The sequence below is a fragment of the Prorops nasuta genome, unplaced genomic scaffold (genome assembly GCF_024137725.1).
Source record: "Prorops nasuta isolate Cenicafe-Biocafe unplaced genomic scaffold, Cenicafe_Pnas_1.2 PNAS00005, whole genome shotgun sequence".
In the NCBI taxonomy this organism is placed as follows: domain Eukaryota; kingdom Metazoa; phylum Arthropoda; class Insecta; order Hymenoptera; family Bethylidae; genus Prorops; species Prorops nasuta.
Window position 1 is genome coordinate 3,069,082 of NW_027116802.1, and position 20,903 is coordinate 3,089,984.

The 20,903-nt window shown below is 37.0% G+C and overlaps 1 protein-coding gene across 2 annotated transcripts in view; it reads left to right on the forward strand.

The window, feature by feature from the left end:
• Positions 1-539: 539 nt before the first annotated feature.
• LOC136773225 (uncharacterized) overlaps positions 540-20,903 on the forward strand; it is a 32,865-nt gene continuing 12,501 nt past the window's right edge. The window contains exons 1-3 of one of the 2 annotated variants that reach the window (XM_066726717.1): positions 540-753; positions 11,156-11,367; positions 19,120-19,333. In XM_066726717.1, the coding sequence (XP_066582814.1) occupies positions 621-753; positions 11,156-11,367; positions 19,120-19,333 (559 nt within the window). In that variant the 5' untranslated portion in view covers positions 540-620. The remainder of the gene's footprint in view (positions 754-11,155; positions 11,368-19,119; positions 19,334-20,903) is intronic. The other variant, XM_066726716.1, reaches the window with a different exon arrangement.

Below are 20,903 nucleotides of genomic sequence, written 5' to 3' on the forward strand. Positions count from 1 at the left end.
ACCTGCTGTGTGGGTGTATAGATTTTTACGGGTGTGCGTGTGTGAGTATGCGTGAGTGTATGCATGTGCAGCTGTGCAGAAAAAAGTTAGAACGTGTGTTAGATCGATGTCATATCTCGCCGTAGCGCAAGATACATTGAAACGTTAAAACGATCGAGCAATCAGACACGTATATGAAATCGTATATTCCAATCACAGTCCCCGCTCGAAAGGACGTAACAGGATCCAAAGCGCGCGTGATAACTCGGTGGGCTGGGATCGATTGGAAAAAATCACCGGCTGGATCTCGGATAACGTCGGCTCATAACTCAAGACTCGGTTACGTGCCACGAGAGAGATATCTCGGTGCCCGAGGATCTCCTAAGGATAACTCAAAGGGGGAACGGGAAAGCGTCTTTTTCCAGCCGTTTGAGAAGGAGGGAAGAGAGTGGAACAATTGAGTTTCAAAAGTGGGGAGGGGCAGAGAGAGAGAGAGAGAGAGAGAGGGGGGGGAGAGGACTTTTGGCAAAAGTGAACTTGGAAGGAATAAGTGATAGAAATAGAAGATTCTTTGGTGAATAACGAGCGTGAGTGTTTTGGCTGAGGAATGCGCGGTGGATGAAAAACTAGCGTGGAAAAATATGGTGCGCGAGAACACGGTTCTATGGCACGCCGCGGGATTCAACGTTTCGAGGTGGCTGATGATCGTAATACACGGATACCAACCCGTCACCCTCGTCCTGTCGCTCCTGCTGAACGTGCTGGCTCGCACTGGTGAGTATCTCAGCTTCGTTCCGTCCTCTACTCACGTTCCATTCGATATTATCCGCCCACGCCCTTGCGGGGACACGCGAAACTCCCCGATAATACACGCAAGATACGCTCCATGTCCCCTAACTCCGACCCACTTAACGCTCTTCGACTTCCAATGTCTTCCCATTTTATCTCTTCTTTTTTCACTCTCCTTTTGGAATCTAGTTTCCACACTCATCCTTACTTCGACTCACTCTCTTTGAAAATTCCTACCCCCACCTATCACTCGTTTTTTTATTACTATCACCTGAACTACCACGTACTTATAAACATAATATCCACCATACAACTCGTTTATATATAGATATATGTATACATATAGATTACACAGGCAACTTTTTTTTCTTTCTATATACTCATACGCGCGAATGATAAGCTGGCACACGGACGCGTACTCCCATATTAACATCGAAAGACTTTCGATAACTGTTATTTCCTTTTTTCGTGCTATCCTTTTTAAGATCAAGATTCCAAAGCTATTATTAAAGATACCTGTTTCCTCCCTTTTTCTGCTATATGTCTATATGAATTTTATTACCTTATCAAATATCAAGCGGTGTTATTTATGCTCAATACGCGTATTGCATCTTTCCCCATTATGTGGCATACGAACGATACTGTAAGGACGTTGTTCAAATCTTCTTTATTTGAAGTTTGGAAAAGTTAAAAAAAAAACAAGGTTTCCAAGTTTTATTTTTATATTAGCTTCAACTCATTTAGCTCATTTTCATCATCCCTGTGTTATTCCACTGGTAAATACTGGGATCTAATTTAATCGAACTGATTCAATTCCAATAAGGACAAAAGTTTTTCCTTTAGTTTAAATGTAGGTATTCGTTCATTCAGTTATATATCTTAAGATAGATTTGATTTGGTAAAAACAAGACGAAAAACTTTGGCAAGGAATGAAGTAGCTCGTCTAATAGAAAAGACTGAATAAAAGTAGAGAAAAAAGGAGGATGCACTTTCAATGTCGTCTATTCATCATGCGATCTCTCCTTTTTGTACTATCGTTATCTCTTCGTTTCAATACCTTTATTCTCTCTTCTATCAATGTAACAGTACCTTAAGCCTACGGCAGAAAACTTTGGATTTTATCAAACATATTCAATTCCGATTCTGACTGAACGATTTTTAACGAAATCTTATATTTTTTCATACATCTATCGGTATTGACTATTGACCTTGATTAAAAATGAATTAACGGATAGAAAATAATTGCAGCATTTTTTCGAACATCCATCTGGCTGAACAAGGATTGGCCTCTATTAAACGTTTTTCTAGCGATTATTACCAATACAGCCCTATCTCCGTATCTCACGCATTGTGTGTAGGTCTTCACACATACTGGATATTACTGCATTTCCATATTGTTTATTTTGATATTTCCGTCTCGCTGTTTAACAATTTAACAATTTTGATCACAATCTCGTGCAAGAATATCAAAAAAGTTTATTATTATGTAGTAAATTACAATTTTTCAATTTGAACGCCGACGGTAATTATCAATTTTATCGAGAAAGTAGATGTTTGCGCAATAATTTTTTAGCCCTTGGAAAATCCGCCACATTGTAAGCAACCGTACCCAATCCTGCCAAATATTTCAAGCTGCGATCGATAGCTTATGTATGCATAGGAAGATTTGGAGATTTCTGCAGGATTGGAAATATTGAAATATTTGAAAATTTTTACACAAGCCACCAGCTACAATTGGACGAAAGCTATTTTAACGTAAAGCAAAATTGTTTAAAAATCCTTCTCTCCCGAGCAAAATATGATCATAGAAGAGGCTCGCTTTGCTTTATTTAATCGAATAATCCGGCTTTGGGAATGCTTATACATATTTTCAACGACCCTATAAACATCCACGTAGGATCGGTTTCAATTTAGCGTGGCAGTCTTGGCGGTTGGCGCAACTTTTGCAGGAAACTCAGCATGAGGAAAACGACATTGCGCGATTTATCTTACGCATTTGATTTATTTCCCTAGTGGTTAGAGCTCGTACGTAGCTTGTGGATCTTTTGCCTCCCTCTAGTCAGCATGCATCCGTAACATTAAACGCATTGCCGCCAGGCCATGCTCACAAATTTCGTGCTTCTTCTGTAGCTTTCATCTTGATTTCCTGATAGCTAAGGATAAATCTCCTGATCGCAGCATGATTATAATCCATTACATCCTATAATCTTCCCTTTAAAACTTTGCATTATGGATCCCTAGAATATACTGACTGCGATTGCTTTATATTAACGCTAAAACCATATCATTTTGCAGAGTGAAATGACTCTTTCTAAATTTAGACACACGTATGTAAAAAATTCCTAGGATTTTTAGTGTTACAATGGCTAAATCCTAACCCCTGTGTGATTTCTTTCTTCTCATCTTTAATCCTTTTAACTCACTGCATCTTTTTATACGATTAAAAATAACAAATGAAACATGTATGAAAGGTATATAATATGTCGTTGAAATTTCTCAAATTCCTATGAAAGAATCGTTTTCAAATAAATATAAAAAGGTATCCCAAAAGTCAACAAATTTTCTATTTCCGTCAGCTTTGTAAAATAATTCTATCGAAAGTTTTGTATTAGACTACAGATTCGTACAGAATAATGAAAATTATGTTATATACCAATCAATTTTGAACACAGGAGCATGATGATTTGTATGAAAAGGCAATATATTGTCTGTTAGTCTTTATCTTTGTCAAGGCTTAATTTTTTTCCTGTAGGGTTCTGGAAAAATTGAATACCTACTTTTGTTTAGTTGTGGCCTACATCAAAATCGAACTATATGAGTACTGTCCTTAAGAACTTGATCGATTCATGGTTTAAAGTTTATTGCTGAACCCATGCAATACTATTAAACAATTAATGAATAATCATTTGAATACTAATGAAAATAAATAAACAATATACAAAAACCAATAGATATTGCATAATCAATAAATCAACATGTCTTTTCTTAACTTTAACGATAAAGTTACCTTACAATTTAAGAATAAATTTTTAATTTTTTATTATTTTTAAGGTTATTGTTTCCACGTACGATTGATCGTGTAATTATCTGAATGGGTCTAAATAAAGATTAAATGTGTGTGTGTTGTAAAGCGATTACTTTAACTAGAATATTGAAGTCTAAAATATATATATGTTTAATAAAAAGAATAATCAGCCAAGTGAATAAGATGTTAAATAACGTATAAGCATGAGGTACCAGACTTAAATTCTACCAATGTATGATGAGAGAGATATTATATTATAAGTTTGTTTGTGGCCATTACATAAATACACCCAACGTTTTCAATCCTTTTGCTCAAATAAATATAATTTTGTTTATTTTGTAGAATTTAATACATTTTCGTTATGAACCCCAATTCAAGTAATACATAGTAATTTTTCTATTATAAATTTGAAAAAAAAAAAGTGGAATTTTCTCTCCGTGTGGAACTAATTCACTCAAATACATCTAAATTATTATTATTAGCTGTAAAGAGGTATCATAATTAGTTCAAATCAGACATCTTACATGAAATAATAATTAATAATTTTAAAAAAACTGTATGGTATAATATGATACACCAATCGCAAATAATGTGGCAATTGTTTTGGGAGTGCATCGATAATATATTTAACATCGACGTTTATGTCTATTTTTTGTGTTACAACAGCAAACAAATCGTGTTAAAGATTACGTTGGCATGAAAGTTTTAAGCTACTCAGCGCATCATTTAATCATGAACACTCGTAAATTGCAAATTTTCGAGTTAAGCACGAAGAGCTCTTCTCTGTCATCTCCTTCAAACCTAATGTGCTTTCCTTTACGTTTCTAGATGAATATTAAACATCACTTTAATGGCTTTTGAGTATCACAAACCACTGCGAAGCCTTGCACTAGAGAATTTTTAGAGAATTTGTATAATTATAAATATTTGTATAAAATCATAAGTCATCTTTTATTTTTACTATTCATTACTACATCAAATATATATTATCTAATAGAGAAGACTAGGTTAGAATGGTGATACTAAGGCTTATTATTAAGATACGTTTACACTTGGCAAGATGAGCCTGTTCAAATGAACATGTAGTAGTAATCGTCACTTGTACTATATGGTATTCGCATATACGTACTGTTTAAACGCTCAAGAGCACAATTTCCAAATCCAATCGAGTAAAACATTGTCAGTTTCTTATATATATATATATATATATATATATATATATAATATCATTACTACGTATATTTGTATATATAGTAGATAAAAGTTTCAATGCGAGATACACTGGCAGAAATTTGATTAAGGTGGACCGTAATAGCTAGATTTCTGAGATTTTAGACAAATTTTTGCGGTTTCATCGCATCTGCTTCGTCTTTTCTAACGAGAAAATAACCTTGCAATCTTGTTTTGGCACTAGAGCAACTTAGGCGAGCAATGTCATTCATTTCGAAACTTCCGCAAGTGCTCTCCGCTTATTTTACAACGCTAAACTTTCTCAAGCAGCACTCGTTAAATAAAATTCCTCGTGCATGAGAACAATGCATATTATCGAGCGCGATGATTTTCTCAGGATAATGATCGTACAGTATATTTCAAAAGGATGAACTAACAAAACAACAAAAATAACCTCCATATAAATTATGTTTTCCTCATTTTTAAATTAGAGTATTTTTACAGCTTTACAATACCTTGTATCGAATAACCTCTAATCACTGCATGAAACACAATGTTATTTTTAAAATGCTGGCTACCTTCGAAACCGTATTTACAATCCTCGAATGTAAAAAGTTATATGCTCGTGGAAAAGTGTTTCGGTCAATTTAAAATAATGTAGTTCGAATAGATTAAAAAAGTATCTTAAGCTAAAGGTAGTAGCGTTCTTTTTCTTTTTTTAGCGTTACAATTTTTAACGATGGGCAAAGAACCGCGTAGTTTCCAAAGTTTCAATTAGCCGTGAAGTTGAAGCAAGTTTAACGTCAAAAGAAAGTGAGTTGGAATGGCGACCGGCCGTACTTTCATTTGACCGGCGAAGAAATTCGTTGAATTAATATATATTGTATTTTTTGTACACACACACATATATATAAATATATACATATATGTATAATATGTTTAATACGAAAGTATTTCTGTTCTTATATAGAATATTCCCCTTCTTCTTCTCCCACCTTTCTTCTGGCAGCGCTCAAACTATTTATCTTCATGCTTTACCATCAGCGCTGCTAGCAAAAGCAGGTCCTTTTTCATTTTTACCAGCTAGTTAAACAAAGTATCACGGTTGCGAATACCGTCATAAAAGTTCCAGGTGGTTCGTTCGCTTAAACAACATTTGCCTTTTAATATCGCGCTGAGAATATTGCCGGGCCACCTTCTTTTTTTTCCGTTTCGTCTCCTCTTTTGCACAAGTTTCATAAGGAGCTCCCGGCGAGTGTTGTAATATTTAACAGAGGCAATAAAGTTGTAAACTCCGGGCATCTGCCAGTAACGAACTCTCGTGGCGCGTATAATTCTCGCGGCTAGACGTCGGATTCTTCCGTTTATCTTCAAACGCTTTTGATTCTCTTTCCATTGGTCGCGACTCGCGTCGTGTCTCCCCCACAACTTTTTTCCGCTTCGATTCAGCAAAATAGCACAGCAGTCTTTCTCGGCCAAAAAACCACTTGATAGAGTTCACATTATTTCATGCTTTTCTAGACGTACACTCATCGGATTTAAACAAGGGCAAGCCCTAGTTGGTTAGTGTATAATTTAACCGCATATAATTACACGCACGAGTTTCCCATGTATATACCCACTATATACTCATTACTGAAGCTTATGTGAGTACGCGCGCCGCGTGATAGGATCGTATACTTGTGTGCGTACATGTTATTAATACAAACTATCTGAAAGATTGAACGATCGAGATTGTTATCTTTATCTGAAATAATTTTATTGCGTACACTAATCAAGTAATTATAATGCGAGTATACATATATGTAGAGGTAATGAAATTACCAATTATACACATAAATTATTTGACTGTACATGCCAAAGCCCCTTTATCCATTTTAATAACAATGTATATATATATACTACGTGGGCATAGATATACCTATTATTGATGTTCTTTATATCAGTGATTTATCTGGATTGACAAAAACTAGCCGATATTAGGTAACTCGAAGTATCAATTTTCCTCTTGTTTACGTTTGTCGGTGCATGCGTAGTTCGGAGTAATGTTTTATTCATGAATATCCAGAGTTGGTAAACTAACATCAAAGTTTTCCTAATACGACGGATATTACGCGACGTGGGGGAAAGCGAAGCTGCGTTGCTTTACGAAGACAATATATTTGGCGAGCTTACAACGAGGTGGAAATACAATATTATTGTACCATTCAATGTTAATTATACATTCGAATGAACCAGCGAAATATTATCCACGAAGAGTCTAACGTTATCATTGCAGGTCATGTATTATGAGAGCAGAAATCATACAAAGAGGGTATGTCTTATATTATTTGATCGGAAATACCTCATTTCTCGCTATATACGATAAACATATTTTTGTTAAAATTTGGAAATATACACTCCTACATGAAAAATAGCAAAAAAAAAAAAAAAAAAGAGAGAGATCAATAAATAGGCCAATTTTATGTTGGATTTTGTTATTCTAGCGAAGCTGCCAGGTCACTTGAGTTTTTTGGACGGGGTTCATTGCGAGTTTGAACTTTTTTTCAAATCTCAAAATACATTGTGATGTCTATATATATAGATGAGTTATTATTGGTTGGGACAATTGAGGGTATAGAATATTTTTTCGCGACGGAGAATTTTAATTTTACCAATAAGTCAAATAACCTAAAAATCTTACTCTAAAAATACGACGACGCTATATTTATTTCTCAGATTATAGTTAACGTTTAACATGCAATTTCCTTTCGCCGACAGCTCAGATCATCATTTGACGTTTGCAGGTTAATTTTGATTGAAACTGTATTGAAGTTTGTAAGAAAGAGTATTGTTGAATTGATGAAACGATAATAAGTAGTGTTAAAGCATAATATCTTCTGGGAGAAAGAAAAACTGATAATACATTTATAGATTTTTGGAACGTTAAAATATTGCGATTGCCGAATCGGGGCGGTATAGAGGTAAGGATTTAATAAGAGAAAACGATGAATGCAGCTTTTCAGGCGGTTGAGCTGCACATACGTCTGTGGGAATCCTACCAAATGGATGGGATTCGCGCTAAGAGTGATTTCAAAAATCGCGCTTTTCCAGCATTTTGAAAGGCTTATTTATTCCCGTAACCCCGTACTCGGCTTAGCCGCAAAAGACATTTTTCCCGCGATTATCAGTATTTCCCCTGACAATCCATAAAGATTGCTGCTTGTCCTCGCGTGGATTTTCCACGAAAACTTATGGTTGATCGGTTTATCAAAAAATATCATTCAATATTCGGAAATCCATTTAGGCCACGCGCTTACTTAGGTGTACTTTCGCGCGGTCTCAATGCTCCAATCGATCCAACACCACCAACAATTTCCCGTCGGAAAACCTCCAAACGAAATCGGGATTTGTAATCTGGAAACGGATATTTAATCATTCTTCAGCTATATTTTTCAATTTCCTGCATGAAGGCCGTATTTAGATATTTTTTTTAAAATAGTATCAGGGTTGGGCGACAAGTGGAAGAGGGGGGGGGGGGGGGGGTGTTCGGAATACCCAATTTCTATAGGACGAAGGTTTATACGTACGCGGAACAAATAAATTCGCTCCAATACAAATAACCCTCGTCCTAAATTGATTATCTATCTTGAGCAAACGCGTAGAGGCTGAATATTCGTTTGGGAATGCGATATAACCCGATTCGCGAGCAATCGGTGAAATCCTCGAGACGAGGCTAATAAATAAAGGGAATCCTTGTGAAGTGTTTTACTACTAGCAGGTTTATTCTATCTGGATTTTTCTTAAGAAACCTTGTATAACCGCGAATAAATTTGTCTGCTATGAGGTCTCTTCCGACAAACGACAGATGCATTGGAAATTCGACAAGTGATAGTGCGATGAAAACGAGTTGCGCAGCTGTTTCTTTCTTTCTATTGCCTTTTGTTTCTCAGACGTTTATTGTCCTGAATCTAAATAGGATTTGCAAAACGATGCGCAATTCATCTCTTTCTACAGTTTCTATAATGATCGCATGTGATATTATTTTTGATTTCGACGCTACTCGAAGGTACACAAATAATATAACATATAGATATCCTTTGAAAAGAGAGTTATACCAAGAAATGGGAGTATACGTATATTTCAACTGAAAAACGCTAATAACTCTTTCTTCGATAGCTTAATAATCTTTCTGCTTTTACATTACTTTGGATTCTCTTTGATTTGCGACTGATTGTACCTGCGTACATTATGTTTGTTGCAAAGTAGATGAAAGTACGATGAAAATGTGCTCTCAGGCACGGAGATAATCCTAGATCTCAATTGAATAGCTTTCAAATTAAAATTTTTTATCAGCGCACAATACGTATTGCTGATCTTCATGAATCGACTCCAAGAATTGTTCCTACTCGATTCATGGAAGGTTACAAAATTCTTACTTGTTCTTATACTGTAATGATGTTTAACCTGCCTCATATTTGTACCTTATATTATTGTTGATGACTATACCATTGCTTTGCATTGCAATTTACATACCAATAATGATTTGGTCATAGAACTTACTTTATTATATTATTTCAAGCTCTACTCGTAATTATATAGCCTACGAGTAAATCAAGTTTGAGCATATTACCAATTCGCATTTTTCTAAACATCTCGCGCGCCATATTTTCTCATGAAATAATTTTCAAGTTAAAAATATTGCAATATTAAGCGCAAAATCTTATTTGAGATAATCAAGACTTTCAATGAATTCCCAAGTATTCCTTGTTGACGCAGCCTCGCTTTAATTAGCGCCGATTCTCGATCTCGAGGTACACAACTGTAAATCAAGATGAAAGCCAGCCGAGCTGTTTCACTCAAATCAAAGGATTTCGCTATTTAATGTTGCATCTCTGAGTGCCTCACAATTTCCATCCCTTTTTTTCTCACTTTACACGCTGCTACCTCCTAATCATCACAACGTGCTCAAAGCGCGGTAACATATTTTTACCCAGCTGTGAATAAAATTTTAAAAACAAGATGCCCAAAGGGAAGATTCATTAAAATCTTAATGTAATTTTTCGTAGGCTTTAAATTAGACCAATTTTGTAAAGCAAATTAACTCTACTACATTTTCCGTTAAATTTTTATGTAATTATCGAAATTAGCGAGCAAATAACACCATAATACAACACGAAGAAACATTTTCAAAATGTCCAATCAAGCATATATATGCATCTTGATAGTTCGGTGCTAGGTAAAGCGGATAGCATTTGTCCCTGCGACTTGTGCAGATTTGCATGGCATCGGATTTTCCGTTTACTCCGAGCCAATTAAGATTATATAGCAAATGGGAGTAAATATATTTCTTGGATCATTTTTTGTTATTACATATATCTAGGGAAATATCAGGAGAAATTTTTCCAGCCCGAATTTCAAAATGAGAAAGGATCAAGAGTCGATGATGAAGGGGGTGGGGTGGCACAAGCTCTTCCGAAAGACTCTGGTATAACGACGAACGCGCACGTACAGATCGATCGATATCCACAGGGAGACGGTTAACTAACGGCGCAGGGAAAGTCTTTTAACAAGAATTCACATGCCGTTAGGAGAGCTAAATGCTTGCTTTGCCTCTGGCTCGTTTTATTTATTCGGGGCTTAGATTTATATCTTTAGCTTCGTCTAGCCAAATTGCTGCCTGCAGGATAATCCGCGCGAGCGCTCCCGGCCCCCTCCACTCACCAAAGTCGAGACAGAAATTTCTTTTCAACATATAGATCTCCTATACATATACAGGAGATGCTATATGCAATATTCTTACCTCCCTCATTTCCTCTATCCGTATCCAGAAAGTGACGTATCAATTCAGATCACGTTATTTGTCACTCTCCTACTTCATACGCTCTTTGTATCTATCTACAACACACGTACACACATATTGTATCGATCAGTGGCGAACCTCGAAGCATCAAAATCCTGTCGCAGATGTATATAAAAGTAAAAAAGAAATTTAATTCAATCTATATACGTCCCATGCACATGCACATTTATCCCAACGCTTTCTTCTCGTTCAGGCTACGTCAGTCCAAACGCGTAGAAAGTTGAAAGACGGAGGAATAGGGATGAAATATAGTATTTATTTGATGGGATAAAAAGCGAGAGGAGGTGGGAGAGGGGGTGGGGGGTTTCATAAACGTTACAAACTCCAGTGAGGATTATCCTAAAGCCGAGCTTGTTTTTCAGATTATCCGTCGGCCGCCAACGCTGAAATCTTGGCCGGCAATGTAAATTCGCTCGGCGCCACTACAGGGAAACCATTGGACGTCGACATGCCGCCCACTTTGCCCATGAGCTTCGGCACCGATAATTCCAGCGTCGTATCCGCTCAGTCAGGATCGACGGCGCTTCTACCCTGCGTCGTCCATAACCTCGGAGATGGCATGGTGAGAAGCAATTATTATATATACCATTCGATTCATCCCGTGACCTTAATTCCAACCTGGACTTTTATTATAACAGAAAACTTGGATCTACCTCGCTTTAATCATGCAGTGTATATCGTACATAATGCTTTAATATTATTTTTATTTCACGCATGATCGCCTGGTCATAAAATTTAATCTTTTTAAAAACGAATAATACACGAGAGAACAGTTGAAGCCACGTGTGTGCTTTTGGTTAACAAGACGAGGGGGAAAAATATTGAGTTTAGATTTTTGGTTGTACATATGCAATTGTGCGCCAAGCGTGCATTTAGTGCAGTGTACCATGGACGAGGCAATAATATCGCGTTGCCTCCCAATTGGGTCGAAATCCCAATTGATCACAAATAATTTGGAAAGACTGTAGCAATCCCTGGCAAAGTGCGATCGGCTCTATCGAGTCGTGTTAAGGAGAGGAATGCTCACTATTTTGCCACTTTCGCAAATGCAAAAATGGCAAAATTCTATATCAAGTTGGACGAAAACGAGAAGATTAACGATTGAGCTGTGCTTGATGTTTCGATTACCGCACTTACCCTTCCTCCCACCTCGCACCCTGCGCCACCCACTTCGCAGCCTTCTCTCCATTCCATTTTCCTAGACATTTCTAGCGCGCAACATCCGCCATTTTTCCTATCTGACACTTTTACGCGCTGAGGAATGTTTTCGCCAAATGGAATTTTTTTCTTTTCTAGTTTCTATTTTTTCTGTACACCTTCTACGCTGCAACAATAATAAACTTTTGTTGCGGATATAATTACCCTGATTAATCAATAGTCTTTAATTTTCCAGTCTGAATTATCGCTGCAGAATTTTCTATATGCATATACATCAAACGCTTTTATTTCGGTTTTATCAAAACCCGCTAATGATAACAATTTATTTAATTCGCTGTTAAGAGACGAGATATATGCACAAATCCATTTATAATAATATATTAACTTCCCTGACAGTGTTCCTAATAAAACTAGTTTTTATTTTAAAACAATGAGTTGAAGCCGCGGGGGGCTTTAAAGATAAATTATTAGGCAATACCTAAATATTGTTATAGAATTTTGTGATAAACGCAACGAACAATAGATTTCTTATATCCGGTCGTAAGAGAGTATTTTGCTATCCAACTATACTTACACGCTTTGGCGCGATTCATATCCTGCCTTGGAGACTCAGCTGTTTCACTCAGTTTGAATATACTGATGTGAATTGTGCGCTGTAGTGTCGATTTTGCAGCTGTTTCAAAAGTGTAGCTATTAGGCAACACGAAGCCCGTCGTTGCGAAAATACAGAGCATTTGTTGCCATCATTTTTTAATCAACGAATTACAAGATTTTTAATTAAACACACTGACAGAAATTGCCGCTATCCATATACCTAGTAGTATATAGGCTACCGAAAACTGTTAAATTCCTTGCCTATATACATTAAGAAAAAAACCCTTTGATGGTATTAAATATATATATATATATATATATATGAATTGTGTCAATGCAAGATAAATTTGTGGCTTTTACGAATATTTGTACAATTAACTTAATCAAATACATTTATTTGATCAAATTTTATTGATACCAAGTACATATTTTACTAGCAATTTTTAACAAAATGATTGAATCAAATAATGCTTTTTTTTAAGTATATGTTTGTTACCGAATAGGGCTACCTGCATATTTACCAACTGTATTACAAATACCTGAAAACTAATTAGAAAATGGATTATATGCTTAAAAAATTCAGTATAAAAAATTGCCGGAAAAGTATACTCTTTTCATAAGTTGTTTTACAGAATTTTGTTAATAAAGCTAAGCCGTGTTTTTCTTGTTTACTTCGCTGCGCATAAATTTGATGCAATTTAAAGCGGATATTAAGAACCCTGTTGAAGCAAGCCAAACTGTGCTTGACTCGTCTCGACGATGTTTCATCCAAAGTGCTATGCCGTAAGGACGATCGCGTTTTCACCAGCTAATTTTCCATCGACGTAAATTATACGCAGCTTAATGAAACGCTGTATTAAAAATGTCCATCAAGGATGCCCCGGTTACCGGAACGTCGTTGCTTTCCTTTGGGAGTCGTTGCCTTCTCCGGTATTCAGAATGCGACCTTTCATTATCGCGACGCTTCTCGACCAACGCTTAAAGCTTTTAATCCGATTGTCGAGTTGGAAAACAATCATAAATTCTTGACCGGTGCAACTAGATTTTCTATATGCTATGTGGAAACTATCGCACTGCATCCAGACCTCGACTGAATAAACTCTGTATATAGGAATATTCGTGCATGTTAAGTCGTATCATAACATGGGCGCAGATTCCTGGAAGTGAACGAATTAACAAAGTAAAATTATATCTAGGGGGTATAAAAGGAACTCTCGAATTTCTGCTGCTCCGATCGTTTTAGCGAAAGTTGAAAGGATCGAAAGACGATATGTCGATCGCTTCGAGTGTTTTGTGCCTATGTATTTTTTATCGGTTTATCCATATAATTAAAAACTCTATATAAAATTCGTTTGACGGAAATGAACGAAGCGACATAAATCTAATTATACGCGGGCGGGAAGGATTGCGGCAACCCGCGCGATTGTGTTTGACGCGCGAGGCCTTGCTTGTGAAACAACCACCTCGTGAAAATACGATAGTGAAATCCTTGTGTACTCACAGTTTTAATTAAAATGATCATATTGATCGAACCAAACCCACCAGCTTTGCCCGTTATAATCGTCATTCATTTGTGCAAAGTCACTTTATGCAGATCAAACAATATTCTTCAAGTTCCTCTACCTCCGAGCCTCGTCTTTTTCTGTATAATAATTATTACATTCCTAATAAATGTTATTTTATATCAATTCTTTTGTCATCTCAATTAAACAAAATACTCTCATATAACAATTTTCTATTAAGTCAATAATCAGATTTACAACATGATTAATAAAAAATTTTATCTAGGTGATAACCTGGCAACTCCCTATAACAGCGATATGGAGATCAAAAATATTCTGTCGCACATTTTATCTGTGGGATGGAATTATGATTGTGTAGGCGAAAATAATAAAACTCTTGATAACGAAATTTTATAGTAGGAAAAATTATTTTTATAAATTCTCACTGTTTTTCCTCTCAGCTGCCATTTGAATATTTTCATCTTAATCTCGATGTTTCGACAGGTTTTATATAAATTTGGAACATGTATAGGGATTATATGTCAAGAGAGATGAGAACGGAGATTGATTCTATAAATGAAAAGAACCAGCGACAGATACTGAAAAAACTTTCTGTATTAGCTATAGAATGAAGTGGAACGTCGCATTAGAGAAAATTTTGTTTCGACGTAGGATGTTCGATTAGGCGTGAATTGCAGTGTTTATATGAGCGTAAAAATATTCTCTCATAGATATATATATATATATATAATAATATCGAGGAAAAAGATATCACGCATCGCTTGGCCCTTGTATAATTAAACGTTCATTTAGGAATTCGTTCAATTCTAGAAAAATCTCTCTGGTATATTTAATATGATGTATGAGTCAAGTACGGTTACGAGAGCAACGTAGTGAAAGGAGGGATGAAGTAGTCGATACGAATGTAGGAATAAAAGGAATGTAAATATTGAGTCGTATTGCTGAAAATTTGCGGATTGGGAATAGCGCGATAGCCGTGAATCGTTAGAATGTCATCGAATCGCAAAAATCTTGTCAACCATATAAAAAAAAATTGGGAAAAAGCAATGAGCACTTTTTTCAAAGCAGATATAAAAACATTGGAATATCTGACTGGTAAACCTCGGCTCTGCGAAATTTTTCATTGAAATTTCTCTTTTCAAACTTCACTCAGCGATTGCAGTCTCTACTATAATGGGACGTTTTGGCCTCGAGGTAAAATAAGGCCGTGAGGAAATTCCTTGGATTAATTTGCTGAAGAGCTTGAATGAGAGGTGAGAGTATATATATGTATATATATGTATATATATATATATTACTGCTGTCCAAAAGTCCTCAAAATTCACGGTGAATTGATCGCACATTCCGGAAGTGCGGGATAGGGTTGGACGTGTTTGCACGTGTGACTTCCTTTCTCATCCCCTACTATATATATATATATATCCCTTTCCCGCATGCACGACGACAAATTCCAAATATGATTTTTGGCTTCTATCCTTGTCAATTCTAATCGTGCGACATCTACCTACACCTATACATATGTGCTCCCACGAAACTTTCAAATATCCTGGCCCATGGCCAATCGATTTTTATCATTTCTAAACTTTATTTACTACTTTTCCAAACTTCCGCTCGAACTTGGAGCTACGACGCCAGTTGGTCCCTTTGAATCCATGCAGGAGCTCCCTTCTTTTATTTGCATTCCCTATACTTTTTTAAATTTCTTCATCTTTAGTCTTTACGGAACATCATTATTCTTCTTCCATGCCTTTCTTCTTTTCTTTATGCTGTTACTTCAACTATTGCTGATTATTATCAAACTTCTCGCATTTGTTAATGCTCAACTTTTCATCGTTCAGCAACTGTGAAAATTGTTTTAAGAGTCGAAACGAAACGCCTAGCTGCTATTCGGCAGAGATCAAACTATAAACCCATTATTTGGAAGATTGCGACAAATTGGTGCTTTATTAGTGTTTAATGTCATTTGGTCGAAGCTGACGCCGCGCTTCACGCAAACAGTGCATATAGGTATACAAATGAATGCAGCCGTGCAAATTGAGAAAAATGGCTTTTTCCAATTGATTAATCTGCATTTTTCCATCACAGTGCGATTCATTTCTAAAACCGAGTTTATCAAGCGGTGCTGATTGAACAGAGTTGTAGAAAAAAACTACGACAAAGTTTAATGTACGATATAGGGTATTAACAAGTCTTCTTTTAGTAGGGGCGAGTTGCGTAACGAGAATTGGCTAAAATATTCTTCATAAATTAATCGGAATATTATTGCCAGTAAAAAATCACTCAATGGCCTCTTAAGAAACTATAGAAAGTCGGTATATATAACGATATTAAATTATTTCTGATTAAATAAATAGTACGAAGCCTTGATTGCTTATAATCATAAATGATTGATAAAGCTGCATCGAATCTCAATGAGCAATAGATAATTTATTTTCAAGAGCTATTAAAACTGTATTTATCTGTTTTCATTTAATGGAGCTTTGTAAGGTACTTCCCTGAAAAATTGAGTAGTATTAAAGTTTGATAGGAATTAAAGAGGATTAGAGGAAATGAGTTTTGAAAACAGATTTCGCTTGTAGGGTCGATCGATTTGCTTATTTGCTGCGTAGCTCACTCGTTTTTCACAAACTTTTCATGCGCATAGCCCAAGGCTGATATGCCTTTTTCGATTTGCATGCTTTATTTATTTTTTGCTAAGCTTTCAATATAACTTTTCGCTTCAAAGGAACGCCACCTTCGACAGGCTACGTCTCAAAATGTAGCAGTTATTTAACGCGACTACGAAATAGGGAGAGATCGATTTTAGCCAAGGCAAAATAGCTTTTCGAAATGATGCGTGTTTCTGACAATCTTGAACCATTGTAATTGTTACGGCATTATTTTTCCATTTGATATTTGCGCTGCAATATTCCTGGAGGGTTTGACGAATAAGAGAAGTTGCACGTTGATCCACCTGAAAGGCGACTCATTTCACTCACATTTGTCAGCTTGGCAAATTGTCAAGGATATAATTAGTCAAGCGATATATAAGACAGTTAATGTTGCTCCATTAGAACGACAGAGAATTTGGCAATAAGCTATTTTCCGTAACCTAACTACTTCAAAGTAATTCGTAGGAAATGAAATTCATAAAATGCTCCTGTTTGGACGAATTTGCGTACATACCTAATTGGACGAAGTATATCGACCCAATTTGACACGACGTTCACATCGTTGAAAGATGTAGTTTCCAGAAGTAGTCGAGCCAGCTGATTCAATTTGGCCTGTCGCACCAGATAACGTTAGAGGTCTCGATACGCTTTCTATTTGGAGTTGTCTCGTCCGAGTTCCCTGCAGGAACTTCCTCCACGAGTTTTGGACTCCTGTCATTAGAAGACGGTAGCCTACCGATCCTGCTTTCCACTCACCCAATCTCTCCGAGTTACCCTTCTATCCTCTCTTCCACTTTGCTATCTTATTTTCTGCTTGTACAGCCAATTCTCCATCGGCCGGGGCCCGATCATCGCGGCCACTGTGAATCAGAGACGATCCGACAAATTATTTCTCGCCTGCACCTTTCACAATATACTTGGACGAAAATTTCCTTCTGAAAGTCGTCGATTCTTGGATTTATTGGCATTGAAATTTCGAGAATATCAAATTCTCCTCTTTGATCCTCTTTAACAACTGCGATGACAGGGATCGATATACTAGATTTTCTTACGATTCTTATATTCGGCGCTCGCTCTATCGCAGTCTCTTTTCCCCTTTATTTTCCTCGCTTGATTCATCCAGCAGAAATTCTAGCTTATCTTGTTGAGAGGCAGGAGGCAAGCTTAAGGACAATCTACGGGCTCTTAGCTCGCGTTCAATGCCTGAAGGGGATTAGTTGCGTGAAACTGCATTATCGAGTTTTCAAGCAGAACATAATTATGTAATCAAAACTTTGTCCTGATGTGCCTTGGTAGTCTTACTTCTGTTGTGTTTGTCGTTCCTTTTTGCACAACGCTCTCGGCATATGCGAGAAATCTTAGGGATGAAGATGAGAAAACGATTGATGAATGCATACATGAGAAATGAATAAAGGGAGGAAAAATTATATACGTGAAGAAATCAACCTTATTTCAGCAAAAGTTCCGGCCTGCCCTGTTAGTTATCGCGGCAGCTGACCGAACCTATTCAGCGCACTGGAATAACTTTTGATTAGATTTGGGAAACCAGTTTGCATGAATTCTATTCATGCGAAGAAGCCCTTGGCGAATGCTTAAGGCTCACAATTATCGAGACCACTTTGATGTGTTTATAATAATATATACTATAGAGGTTCGCCGGAGGAACTTGACTTTGCGAACTTTCCACGAAATGCTCTGTTTAGACCAACATAGCCAACTTCCGGATAACGTCAACAAGTTCCAAAATCGGAGCGATCCTAATCTACCGTCATAGTTTCCCTTTTCAATTTCCGTTTTGCACCCTTCAAGTATTCTGCAAGATCCAGCTTCTCCGTGAAACAACTGTTGCAGCCCACGTCAAATAAAATTTGACATATTATGTTTCGACGATGTAAGATGTCGAATGATAAATTCTCGCGCTATAGGCCTATATATCGTCAATGCAACACAATAGTGCATATTTTATGAGAAAGTACAAAATGACTTAGCATATCAAGAGACACGCGGTAGTGTCTCGACGGCAAGATATCTTAATAATGCTGGACGATTTATGCACTTCCCGCGCCCTTTTTTACAAGCGAAGCTTGTTTTTTGTGGGATAATACAAACGTGAATTATTTTTCACTATACTCTTATATAGTTTTATTTTTTTTCAAAGTTTATGGATCATGGGATATCGAAAAAGTTTATCAGTTTGTGAGCAAATGTTTGGTAATTGGGTAGATGAGGCAACTCGTTAAAGAGGAAGTTTGGTGGGCGACGAGATAATGGCAGCTCGTTAGAGAGATAATGTGAAATCTCAATAGCAACAGTGTCCTGTATGAGTGAATTCGCCATCACAAGGGTCATATCCCAAAGGCTGATAAGAAACTTTTTATTGACTTTCAGGTGTCATGGATCAAACGGAAAAAGGTTCACGAGTTGTTAACCGTCGGGCTAACGACGTACGCCAACGACGAACGTTTCCAGGCCATTCACTTCCACCACAGCGAGGACTGGACTCTTCAAATTAAGTATGTTCAGTCGAGGGACGGTGGAATGTACGAATGCCAAGTATCTACGCACCCCCCAACCAGTATATTTCTTTTCCTCGAAGTTGTTGGTAAGTGTTAAACGATCCCGAAGTGCCACCATGTGTGCATACACCCCTCTCGCACCCGGACAACAAAGTTTTTCCTCTTCTCCCGCTTATAAGCGAGCTAGAGAGCGAGTGAGGTAAAATCTATCGATTCGTCACTGGTAAAAAGTTTCCACCTAATATCTAACCTGCACCAGCAGAAATCCTCTACTTATCCTAATACTTGCATGTCTTCGATTCTTGCTCCCATCATTGTTGCTTGAAGAATAAAGTTAGGATATCTCGTTTGGGAATCGCTTGCCTAAATATGAATGAACGAGGAGACGGTGAAAATAGGAGGAAAAACTGTTTTGAATAACTTCGGATATTAATATTTACAGTATCGAGTTGTGGCCTTCCATCAATTTTCCAAGTTTTAATCGGAATTTTATAAGGTATTCGGCGGGAGAGCGAATTACCGCCTGAATATAGCGCATATTAAACTATTAAGAGGCGATATACTCCACCACTGGTAGCGGCTGATAACCAGCGCAGCCTCGATTTTCACGAGGCGTGGAAGCGATCGGACTGCTAATAAAATAGATGAGAAAAAATGCAACCAGTATTCGGTATTGGCCATTCAGCGATTATTATATAGACGACCTTTTAATTGCTTTCAAACGCGCGAAGGGTAAATGCTCCTAACCATTTATCCTTCCAAGCAAAAAACGTGCTTTAATTTGTTATATATAAAAGAAAAGCTCTCTTCTGAATTAAAATACGTGATGCTCCGCCTCCTGCTTCATAATTACGCATACAAAGTCTTTACTCGTCTTTTCATTGAAATAAATTTAATAATGTGTGTTAAAGCGGTTCCCCCCTTGGAAGGGCCATTCCAAATTGCAATGTGTTTTTCGTATTCTACACGCATATACACCACGTTTATATGCTGCATAGATTTATAAATAATCATAGGTAAACATCTAACGTGCGAAAATTGGCGGAATACGAGATTCGTAGGATTATCAGGTAGATCAGTTCCATAATGCATTAGTATAGACTATATGTGACTTCGGAGTACATTATTATATATATATATATATAGACATGTATAAACATGCAGCAGAGCTTATAGCTATATGCATGCAGAGCGCGTTCTGCTTAATTCTTTATTCCTGCTTAAAAAAATATTCGAATGGCGATCACGTTTTGCCGTTAAATCACACTCGGCCTCTCGAACGGGATTTTCTCTCTGCGAGAATCCGGCACGAAAGGAAAATTTAATTGGAAATCCGAATCACGCGAATTTATTGTTACATTACGCGAGCGAAATTCGATGTTCGAAACGGAAACAAACGAATCTGGCATGGGCTCTCCTCCACATTTCCCCCGACCTATCGCTGTTTTGCCACTCTTCTTACGTATTTTGATGGTCTTCGTGACATTATTCGCCGGACCAATTGTCGTTTTTAACAGCCCCTTCCCATACATTCCATTTGCGGCCACCTGCACCCAACCAAATCCCTTTCATGTTTCGCAGTTACACAAAAAATTCATAATTAATCATTCTACGCATTCCCCGCTAACTAAAATTCTGTTACTTTCGCGGCGGTCT